This window comes from Spodoptera frugiperda, chromosome 31, assembly GCF_023101765.2.
Source record: "Spodoptera frugiperda isolate SF20-4 chromosome 31, AGI-APGP_CSIRO_Sfru_2.0, whole genome shotgun sequence".
NCBI classification, from domain to species: Eukaryota; Metazoa; Arthropoda; class Insecta; order Lepidoptera; family Noctuidae; genus Spodoptera; species Spodoptera frugiperda.
In genome coordinates, this window is record NC_064242.1 from 3,198,570 (window position 1) to 3,210,816 (window position 12,247).

Here is a 12,247-nt window from a genome sequence, read left to right on the forward strand (position 1 = left end):
GATCCAAAGAGATAGTTACAAGCACTTTTAATAGGAAAATCTAACAATAAGTTGAAGCTTCTAATAAAAAGTTAAAAATATTTGCTTTATATGATCGAGGAATCGAACACAAACCCCGACATTAAAAACCTTACCTGCATCTCGTTGATCAAAGAGGCAATAACACAATGATACTTAAAATTATATCAATTAAAACCGAAGATCCCCGACCGCCAATCGATTGGCGTGCAACGGAAATAGTGTTGGAATTAGTATTTGAGAAAAAACATGCAATAAAAAGGATACAACATATTACATTGCATTAAGTGTTTGTGTAATACAATAATGACAGACACATCCTCTGTGTTGTAGCGCAAATTATTACTTCACTATAAAAAAATATGTATACAGAACTCGCGACTTAGTTGCAGATAATATGTAAAAACAAATGTCTAGTTACACTTCGCTGCCTTGTTGGTCGAGTGGTCGCAAGTGCGACTGCCGAGCACGGGGTCTCGGGTTCGATTCCCGGGTCAGTCAAAGTATTACTGGGATTATTTCGAGATTTTTTGACACAAATAGTGAAATGTTCTATAGTGGCATTACGTGCCGTAATGTGCACCTCTGCCTACACCTTCGGAGATAAAAAGCGTGGCGATTACACTTTACCTGGCTCAAAATGAATGATCAATATTATAAACTATTTATGTTACAGATGTCCTTAAATAGATGATTTATTAGTATTTATACAACATTTCAACATTTATAGCCCATATTTTATAATAACTATCGTGAAACATACTAAATTAAGTACAAAACACAGTTTACTTGCGTAAATATTTGGAGACAAAGTTCTACTATTTTTGAGTCACTCTTCATCATGAGCATCGTGCATGCACAAACGTGACGACGTCGCGCAGCCTACTCCAAATATTTACTTGAGTACTTAAACCGTGTTTTGTAGTTAATTTATAGCCTACTCAAAGTCATTTAATGGTTACTTAAACCGTATCCTCAGCATTTTTTTCAGTATAAAATCGTTACTAAGGAGTTTAAGTAATCATTAAGTCTTTCTAAGTACGGCAGTTAAACAAGTTATAGATCATTTTCTTACATATTGGTTGGAATAGTTGTCATCCTGTCATGTCTTGTCAGTATTTTTTAACGTTGCCCCACACTAGTATTTTGTCCAGTGTCGTGCGTTTACAAATATAGAAAATCAAATCCACGTGACACCCAGAACCGAAACAGAAATTGGTAGATCACACAAAGAATTCCTCCGTGCAGAAATCGAACCCATTACTCGTTGCAGCCGATTGCCCAGCCGCCGATTTAAATATATATGATATTATAGGATAAAATACATACTAAATCAAATCGCGTGCTTACTGTTATGAAATGAACTACAAAATTATGCAAAATATTATACAAAAATATAATATTTTATAACTACACTATAGGTGTTTTATTTCTCATTACAAAATATAAATAAATAGTTACAGAATGCTAACCAGTACCAGAACAATATACCCGTATTTATAAACAACTAACTTACTTATTACATTACATATTTAAAACATACACAATACTAAAATAACAAACATAAATTACTATTGCCTGAAATATTAACACAGCTATTAATATTTTTGTCATAAATCAAAGATATAATTAATTGGTAAAATATTATCGTAATAAATTGATAAAACATATTACGACGCAGTGGAATTCTTAGTCATAGTATTTCCTGGAGGATATAAAGGAGGTGTCTTCAGGCCTGAGTGGAAATCTGGTTTATCAGTAGGATCCATTGTTAGGCGCATCGTTGCCTACAATCAACAGAAAAAAAAAATGTACATAGTATTATAGCCTAGCCTAGCTATGTCGCTCCACCCGTCGCGAGCGCCGGAGCTGCGGACTACCTAGCGGGTTTACCGGGGCTCCGGTTCGAAAAGCAGGAGTAGGAACGGGGTGATTTTAGTCAGTAAAAGTCTGACACGCCCTCTCGCCTCGCCCAAGGCGAGAGAAGGATCATTGGGTGATTTACGCCCTCTAAAAAAAAAAGCCGTCGTGAGCGACACTCCGGGCATCAGTGATCGGCGGCGGTCTCTGGCCACCGTAAGTTTGCGAGGCGCTAGAGCCATCAGACCACTACAGATGGGGCCCAGTAGGGCTGATGCCTGATTTTCCTCACTTTAAACAAAAGCCTGGCTATGTGCTAAACTGCAATATGTTTCTTTTTGATTGTTTATGAGCATTTGAATAATCAAAGCTAATTATATTATTAAACATACAACCGTTGATTAATACCAATTCTGATTTAAAACCGCGGATGTTGGTACGTATCTAGTTGCGTTTTGTTCGTAAATGATTGTTGTTAGGCTATATAAGCGAGATTTATTGAATCGGCACAGAAAACGAACAATTCCATCATGAAGGTGATTGTTCCGTGTATTTTTTCTATAATAGTTTGTGTGGAAAGTGTTATTTACCAAAATGTAACATATCAACCAGTTGAAAGGCAGTTGTTGGACTTTAAGAGAGATCATCCGGTAGGTTTTAATTTTTATTACATGTCCTTTTGAGAGAAAAGACATACGCATATTATTATAATTTGCACTTATCACCATTTGTGTTATAAATCCCATGTAAGGGAGAGAGCTTTTTGCCATATACTGGGCACAATTCCAAAGTCCGTGCCGTGAAAGAATCGCACTCGACCAATGAGGCAGTCAGTATTGCAATTTTTTTTTAAATAGATAAATACATATAAATCTGGTTATATATTTTGATTATTTCTTTTTTATGCATTTTTGTTTTAGTATTTATCTATCAATCAGAAATCTTTTAACTAGTCTTTCGTGAGTTTTGCATAAATATTTTTATTTTACAGCGACCGATAGGATTATGGACGAAAGTTGCCGGAGATCCGGTTGAGATTCGAGACACACTGACTATCAACTCCGATCAATTTAATAATCAATGGCTTATTGATACTTTTTCGACGTTTGATGGTGAAAGAATACCGGAACGTGTGGTACACGCCAAGGGTACAGGAGCCTTCGGCTACTTCGAAGTCACGCACGATGTCTCCAAGTATACATACGCTGATGTGTTCAATGGAATAGGAAAGAAAACACCATTGGTCGTCAGGCTGTCATCTGCATTACAAGGTTTTGGTGGATCTGATCTCGGCAGAGAACTGAGAGGCATGTCCATTAAGTTCTACACGAAAGAGGGTAACTTAGATATTTTATGTCTCTCGATACCTGTTTACCTCTACAGAGACCCGATGTTCTTTTTAAACCTGGTACATGCTTTTAAGAGAAATCCTCAGACCCAAATGTTCGATTTCACGGCACAGTGGGATTTAATGACGCTGAGACCCGTAATCAACCATAATCTCTTCTGGACGTTCGCTGATTATGGTATACCAGATGGCTACAGGCGGATGGATGCTTTCCCCATTCACACTTATGAACTTTCAAATAAGCATGGGGAGACACATTATGTGCGATTCAACTTTAGAACAGAGCAAGGTATCGCAACACTCACAACTGCTCAAGCGGCCGCTATTCAAGCTACAGATCCGGATTACTTTAACAGAGATTTATACAACGCCATAGATGCAGGAAACTTCCCTGCTTGGAGACTAGAACTTGACGTAATGACTCCGCATGATATACAAAAACTGGATTACGATCCGTTTGATGTTACCAGACTCTGGAAGAATGGCACATTCTTCACTGTGCCCGTTGGTCGACTGGTACTAAACAAAAACGTTGAAAATCAGTTCAGAGACGTTGAACAAGGAGCGTTTAATCCCGGTCATTTAGTACCTGGTATTCCTGGTCCAGTTGACTTTTTGTTCCGCGGTAGAAGAGCATTCTATAGGGACACTCAAAATTACCGTCTGGGAAGAAACCACAACAACATTTTAGTGAACATGCCATTGTACGAGAAGACGTATGTACGAGATGGAAGACCACCAACTCACTTTAACATGAAGAACGCTCCCAACTATTATCCTAATTCATTCAATGGACCAGTTCCATATGTGGATGAAAGGAGACCAAAGAAGAAGTTACAAGTATTAGAAAACAATGCTATTGATTTGGAACCATTGTGGTATTTCTACAACTTTATTCTAGAAGATGAAGCCCACAGGCAGAGGTTTATAGATAATATTGTCATGTCACTTGTGCCTGTGACACCACCGGTGGTACAGAGAGCTATAAAACTTTTACATTTGGTTGATCAAGATTTAGGGAATCGTGTGAGGGTTGGTTATCAAATAGCGTTAGCACAAGCAATGGCTGAGCAAGCGGCGGCCCAGGCTACTCCTCCGCCAATGACACCTCTCAGAAATGTCCCAACAGCTGAAGCACCTCCCGAACATGACTACCCGAAAAGTATTTACAAATTAAGTATTCATTAATCATTTTTTGATTTTGGATCTATAATATTAACTGAAAATTTCAATGTACTATAAATCAATTAAAAATATTTATGAAGGGAATTGATTGTACTAGAGGTTGGATCTTGATTTATTTATAAAGATGGAATTGTGTTTTATTTTCTTTGTTCTTATTGATCGGTTTGTGTTTGGGCAGTGCAGACTTGGAGACCTACTCCGGTTCTCGAATCCGAAGTTTCGTTTAATCTTCGGCCGTAAGTTTTATTGATTTACTAATAGAATTACTTACAATAACGTTTTATTTTTAAATTTCATATCAAAACCTGTTTATTTATCTTCATTTCATTCGTTCATTTTTGTTCACGAAAGTTCGCAATAAATAGAATTGTAGTATGTAATCTGCGAAGTATTTTCGTTCGTTCGTTGAATTAGAGTAGGCCCCCTGTGTTGTGAAAGATAGATCTTTAGAATACTTCCCAGAGGTTGTGAACGATTTTTGAGACAGCCAAAGTAACTATCAAGGAAATAAAATGAGGATAACAAAATTTTCTTTGGTGCGCCCTAGTTTATGACTGCAGTAAGATTCGGATAAAGTGTGGATGGCTGTTTTGAAGCTGTAAAACATAAATGATGCATTGGATGTGCCTAATTTAAAGGTGAGAATTTAAGGATACTTGTTGGAGTTTATTAGAAGCTAATTGTAATTGAAAGTACTCAAATGTTAATTGATACCAATTCTTGCAAAAAATGCGGATAACACATATTTCGTAGTTGCGATTTCAACAGTTATTTATCGATGATTGATGTTATTTGAGCAAGATTTGTAAAATACTAAAGTTAATGAGTAAGTTTACTGTATATATAAATCAGAGAACTTATAAAGATCATGGATGCGACAAATTTTAATTCAGCTTTTCAAGAACAAAGTCTGCTGGTAAATTATTGAGTTCTGTACACTTAGTACGAGTTTACTTTACGTTGAACGAAAACGAAACGAGAGCGCGTTCGCCACTCTGATTGGAGGGCACGAATGAACCAACCAATCAGAGCGCCGGACGCGCTCTCGTTTCGATCTCGTTAAACGTAAAGCAAACTTGTACTAAGGGTACTGGAAGGTTAAAAGGTTAAACTCGAAGCGACAGAGCTATCTGCATAAATATTAATATTCACACACTTCCTTCATCCTTGAATAATAATAAAAAATGTAAATTCACTTGAACATAGTACAGGGAGGGTACAAAATACTTTGCCGCCGTTAATTCCACTTCCCTGCTAAGAGATGGCGATGTTGATTATGTTAATTCTGACGATAACTTCAGCTGTGGAGTTCTGTTTATTCACTCCCAACGTATTAATTATGAAGCCGAGTTGAGAGTGGACTGGCTGTCAACATGGACCGAAGAGTAAATTATGCGCAGAAGATCAAGGAAAATTTTGGAGTTGTCGATGTTGCTTCAAAAACAAAATCTGAACCGACGCTTGCAGGTAATATAGATACTATATGCACTTTGTGTGAGACAAATAAAATTATTATTTTTTGACCATGTCCAATACACCTTATTATTTTTTATTCTACGGAGTTTATTTTATATGAGAATTCCAATATAAGCTCGTTATACATAAAATAACACGTAGAAACATAGTGATTTATACATTTACTTTAGGCACACTAAGTAGGCGACGTCGCCTTCCAATTTATTTACGTTTTGAATTGTTGTTGGCCTTCTGATTTCGCTCGCTGTGTACCACAGATGTTTGTCAAACGAAATTGCTTGCCGCTGGATGAGCTGACCTGTTTTCTACATGGCCTAAATCCGGAAATGTCGCGAAAATAAAGCAGTTTATCACTAAACTATGAAGTAAAGTAATAAAACTAATAAATTGCGGCTTCTGGCAAGCTCCGATGGTCCAAAGGGTCATTGTTTGGGAAGTATTTCTGGACAATTTGAAGGTTCTTTGTAATTGTTGGAGAAAAGGTAATTACACCATGTATCATACTCGTGAATTATGGTCTTTTGGATTTGTTCTAGCTGAATAATTATGTCCATAACTTTTAATACAGGTGACCGAAATTACAATTCAGAGTTCTTCAACAGAGTTCTAAAACTTGTCATGTTTAGTTAATCGACTGAATATTTGTACTGACTTTTTGTAATGATCGAAAAGTTGCAGGCAGCATTCAGCATTCGCTAAGTATGAGTTTGCTTTATACCAACCAACCAATCAGAGCGCCGAACGCACTCTTGTTTCGATTACTTTACACGTGAAGCAAACTCATACTAAGGGTTCAATAATAATGTTGACTATATTTAGATTGTAATTTAAAAACATATTTTTTACACAAAAAATGGCCACACAAGTTCTTTTCATTGTATTATTCAAATATATTACAACCATTCTTCCAAAAATCCAACATATTCTTATATTCCTTTACATAGTACCCAATTTATCTTGGAACTGTCGAAATTTCAGACCCTTTTCTGTTCGATATCTACAGAATTTGATAGCGAAATTGCGATTAAAGTGAATATCGGAGGGAGTAATATTTTACAAGTAGAATCTTGATCCTAGCTATAAAATGGCTGCCCTAAGCTGACTAAAGAAGAGATATAAAGAAGAATTTACTGACTAATGATTTTAGATATAAAATTCACTTGTATTTGTAGATTAAGTAGCTACTGAATAAAAAATCCGATTGAAGGGTCGACCAAATGTTTGTAAATGAAAATATCTTCTTTTTCTTACATGGTTAGGAAAGTAGTGGCTTTGATAATGCTTACCCAAGGTAAATCCAGTTAAAGATTTCAATGTTCACAAATAATTATGTCCTGAAACTGCGATAAGCTAGATACAAGAAGGGCAGTGGCTTTGTCTAAAATTTATCTAACTGCGTTCCCTCCCTAAGTGTGATATCACTCACTAAGTATGATTAGTATGAAGTATTAAGGGAAACTAGCTCTTAAGAGCAAAACCCCTGTTCAGCAATGAATGTAATTCGGCAGATGATTACATATTAATAACAACCCTAAACTACCTTTCTCTTTAAGGTACAAATTCGTTCACCTTTTATTTATCTAAATAACATATTAGTAAACCACAAAAGTACCTAACCAATCAATCCTAAGTACTAGGGTAGCATAAGTAAAAAGGACGCGGAAAGGGCACCGTAACAGTTGGTTATATACGTGTTGCGTCTCATCGGATTATGTAAATAGCAGTCTATAAGCGGAGGGTCGTTCCGAGCCCGTTGTTTCGGAAAACCCCCTCCTCCACACCCTCCTCCCTCTCTGCCTCGACCTGTCCACTGTACTGGAAGTTAGCTCAACCGTTTATTCTAGTTGTGTATACTTAGAACTTGTCTAGTCTGCTATGGAATGGTTTTTCTAATGGTATTTTTATGATAGATCGTTTTTCTGTGGAAAAGTTACATGTTCTAGGTGGAAAATGATAAAAAGGGTAAAATGACGATGAACAGAACTAAATATATGAGCACTGATCAAAACATTAATAAGAGGGAAATTAGATTAAGTCTAAGGTCTTAATACAAAGAACTGACTAAGAAGGAAAAATGTCAAACAATGTTCTAACATCTAAAATTTTCGACCACCATCTTTAGTAACAGATCGATCGATTGTTCTAGAATGTGAGTGAGATAATACAAATAGTGTTAGTGTATTGTAGCATACCAAAAGGCGTAGTTTTACCAGAAGCGTCCATTTAACTTGAGGTAGTTGGTAATAGTTGTTTGAATCATTCAAGATGAATTAATAAACATCTCGTCGTCTCAAATAAAATGATAGCAGAAACAATAATAATTATGATAGAATGGTGAATCATTCTCATTTCTATGAAATTTCGAATTGTATTTTAATGAAAAGGACAGTAACATTGATGGATATAATAATTGGGCCTCAGGTAACCTCACCCACACAATGCAAGCGTTGTTTCACGACGGTTTTCTGTGAGGCCGTGGCACCACTCCTGTCGAGCCGGCCCATACGAACCGAAGCATGGCTCACTGTTATACATATATAGGTGGGATATGGATATAATAGCCATATACCCAACTCTTTGTTTGTAAATACAGTGAACGAATTCAGTAAAAACGTTTACACATCAAATTAAAATCCGAGTTAATCTGAAAAGCGGTTAGCGCTGACAGTTACCCAGCGAACCAGTAAAAGCTATTAGCGGATAACTGGAATACCCTTTACAGAATATTGGTGGCATGCTCGACTTCGCTTCTTTATTTCTGGAGAATTCTTTATTTTCTAGAAGCCTTCTTTCTTACTGAATTCTGGTAAATTTAATTTTATTTTATTTATAATCTGTCCTAGATTCAAATGCTTAGCGATATTAATGAAATGATCAGCAGAAACATATGAATATTATTTCTAACTTTCAATAGTCAACTATTTCTACCGAAAGAAATTATTTTCTAAGATTCTGACTGCCTTACTCAGAGTCATAAATCAAATCAAATCACTTAAATTATGCGATCTAATGTAACGGTCTTAATTTATGGAAAACAAACTAAGTAATGGGTTATGTCCCAACTATAAATGCCCTATTGGGCACCGCAAAAGTACTTAATCTACGTCATATTTATAATATTTAATAATCACGTGAAACATTGTTTAAATAGTATATTAAAAAAATATAACTTTTTTCTTTTTATAACATTTATATTAAAACTTAACTTAGTAACAATATACTATAATCAAAAGATTAAATAAAAACAAGCTCGCAAAATCACAGATCAAAAATAATAAGAAGCCCAAAGATGTGTTCCTTGTTTTTCACGTAATGGAAGAGATTCGGAAAATCCATCTCTCGTAACACAACTAAGTGGGTTTACTTAATGATCTGTAACTTGCGATAAGTGTGCCACTTACAGAGAGTAGTTGGAAGGAAACTATTCTAGCTGAGAATATTTAGAGAGCACACTTATGAATTCTTTGGTGATGGGAACAGTGCTAAATTTTAATGCATAATATGAGGAGTCCAAAGAATGCCCTTTTGGGCCCATAGGTTTAAGACGCCTGCTTCTCATACATAAGGGTGTGGGCCCTACAATTTAAAACCTAACGGCAAACTATCATAATTAATTGTAGGGAGAGCCATGCTTACCCCGTTAATCATGACAATGACCGGAATGATACCACATAGAAAGCCGACTGACCGCACAGAAAACCGACGTGAAACAACGACTTGCGTTGTGTTTCGTAATGTGAAAGAGGTTACCGGAGGCCTAATTATCCTCCTTCTAATCTCCGAACACGATTGTATAAGTATGTACCTTGATAAATGTCATTAACTTTAGTTGAATACCCCTAGTTTACAAAATATCTCACGAGATATGTAAATGATCGAATGTTGTGTTACTGCTATGCACATGAAAATTAGATTGGTTTGTCAATAAGAATAGTTATTTAAAGATTATACACAAGCAACAAAGACAAAATAATTAAAAAGTCTTTGAGTGGTAATTTTACTTCAAAACTCGAGCAGATGCTACAGAATTTAAAAAACTTAATTCAATTCTATTCACTCTGGCGATGATTGTTGAAAAGTTTGCAAAAATTGAACATTAAAACCTCTCGGTTTCTTACACAGATTTTGAAAATGAAACTTTAAGAAATGTGCCAAGAATAACTTTAAATGATTAAAGTATATTTTTAAAATGAAAGTTACACTTTTTATACTCAAAAGCCTTTACTTAGAGACTTGATTAAACAAAAAGTTTTGACTTCAATGCAATGGATATCTGATATGAAAACATATTTGAAAATTGTTTTTTTATAAACAGTTCTACTAAATCTACATTATTTACCTACTTTTTGTATTTTTATCTTTTCTTTTTAAGAAAAGGTAAAATATATATTAAAAAAAATAATTTTCGCATAAATCGGTTCAGCTTAACGTGAGATAATCGGGCACAAACATACATCAACCTCTTTAATCCGAACTCTGAAAATTTAGCCCCCATTCGGATTGGTGGAGCGTTCGGATTATAGGGATATAGATGATAAGGGTATTTTTTAAATAAAACTACATAATTGGTACATAGATAATACAATATTTGTATTAATCTATAAACGTTACATATTTTATTCAACAATTTGAAGAAATCCAGTATTTTGACGTTCGGAAAGTAAATGGCGTGCGAGAGCGAGACAGCAAAACTCGGGTCGGGGGTTCGGATTACAAAGTGTTCGGACTAAGGGGTTCGGATTAAAGAGGTCCTGCTGTACATACATGCATATTTATATTTCATTTATTAATTTAAATAAAACCAGTGCACGTGGTTGTATTCAAGCCGAGAAGAAGGAAAAAGGGAGGAGTGTATCTCAATCATAGACATACTAGATGTTACCATAAACAATAAAAATAAATTTAACATATTTTATACATATAAGATCTCAATAGTTTTATCGAATCGCAAAGTACCTACCCATTGTCTTAATTCAAAACAAACAAAACCGCGGAACAATAGCCAGACTAGTTAATAACATAAAGACTATTAGTATTAGGTACATAAATATTAATTGGATTTTAACCAGTTTAAACCTTAAATCTAGAACAAATAGATAGATATTCATTCAATCCATTTCGATTTAATCTGTCCGAAATGCTAAAGTAAATTTTGTATTCGTCTGGTTTTAATGTTCAATGAATAAATTTTCATCCGGACTGGAAAATACATCTGGGACGTGTTTTTGTTTTATGTAGGTATTTACTTGTATATATATGTGTGTGTATTTATGTGTGGGTATGGGTAGGCCTTTGTACTGTGGGTGTTGGTGAAACCTACCTATACCTATAGGTACCTATAGGTATACAGCTGGGGTATTCTGTAATTTTAATTTTGAAAAATCAGAGTGATCTCGATCACGGTTTGCCATGTCATTGTTTCTGAAAATAATATCGAATTTACAGAATAAGCCTATTAGTATACTTAGTACGAGTTTGCTTTGTAACGTGTACGAAACCGCTAACAGAAGCTATTGCGGACTACCTAGCGGTTTTACCCGGGGCTTCGGATCGAAAGGCAGGAGTAGGAAAGGGGTTGTTTTTAGTCAGTAAGAGTTTGACATTCCCTCTTGCCTCGCCGAGTATGATGACTACAAAACCTTTTTTTATATTTTCTGTATTGCACAATACAACTGCTGTGATTTAACAAAAACATGCGTTGGGTGCGGGAAAAGTCATTGGATGATATTTTTTCCCCCTTAAAAAAGAGTATATTATAATTCTGAGAAGCGAAAATAAAAGTTCTATCTAAAACAGAAATTAATTCCAATATAACAATAACTTAGCTGGCACAAATCTCTAGGATAAAAGATAAAGAGAACATTTATTAAAAAGTTCGATTCTATTTTTAGAAGATATCCATTCTTAGCACACACAGCTAAGATAGACGCTAGAAATATCCCCACAAAGTAATATTTTTTCTAAAAATAACTTTGCAGACAATAAGAGGAATGGCAGAGGGTTGCGTTCATTTGTCTTTGACACAAACCAATTTGTAAGAAAAACATAGACGTTGTTTGTTTCATAGATGGAAAACGAAAAATGTTTTCTTCGATTTTTTTTTTTCTTGTTGTGACAACTATTTCGATATATAATAAAGCTGTAGACGTAGAGGTTGTTTGTTTGTTTGTTTGGACGTGCTAATTTGTCCATGTTGCTGTCAGATGGGAAAATATATTTGTCTATGTAAAGACAAAAAATATTTTGTATGTTTGTTTATTGATTATGCTTCGATGTCATACGGGTTTAAAAGTTAAATGATCCTTTTAAGAACACATTGATATAGTCATACAACAATAGATGAACGGACTACTAAATGGA

General features: G+C 35.2%; 1 protein-coding gene across 1 annotated transcript; it reads left to right on the forward strand.

Annotated features, from left to right (window-relative positions):
• The first annotated feature begins 2,408 nt into the window (after positions 1 to 2,408).
• LOC118276020 (catalase-like) lies at positions 2,409 to 4,414 on the forward strand. Its single transcript, XM_035594148.2, has 2 exons — positions 2,409 to 2,414; positions 2,870 to 4,414. The coding sequence occupies exons 1-2, from the start codon at positions 2,409 to 2,411 to the stop codon at positions 4,412 to 4,414; spliced, it is 1,551 nt and encodes a 516-aa protein (XP_035450041.1).
• The last annotated feature ends 7,833 nt before the right edge of the window (positions 4,415 to 12,247 follow it).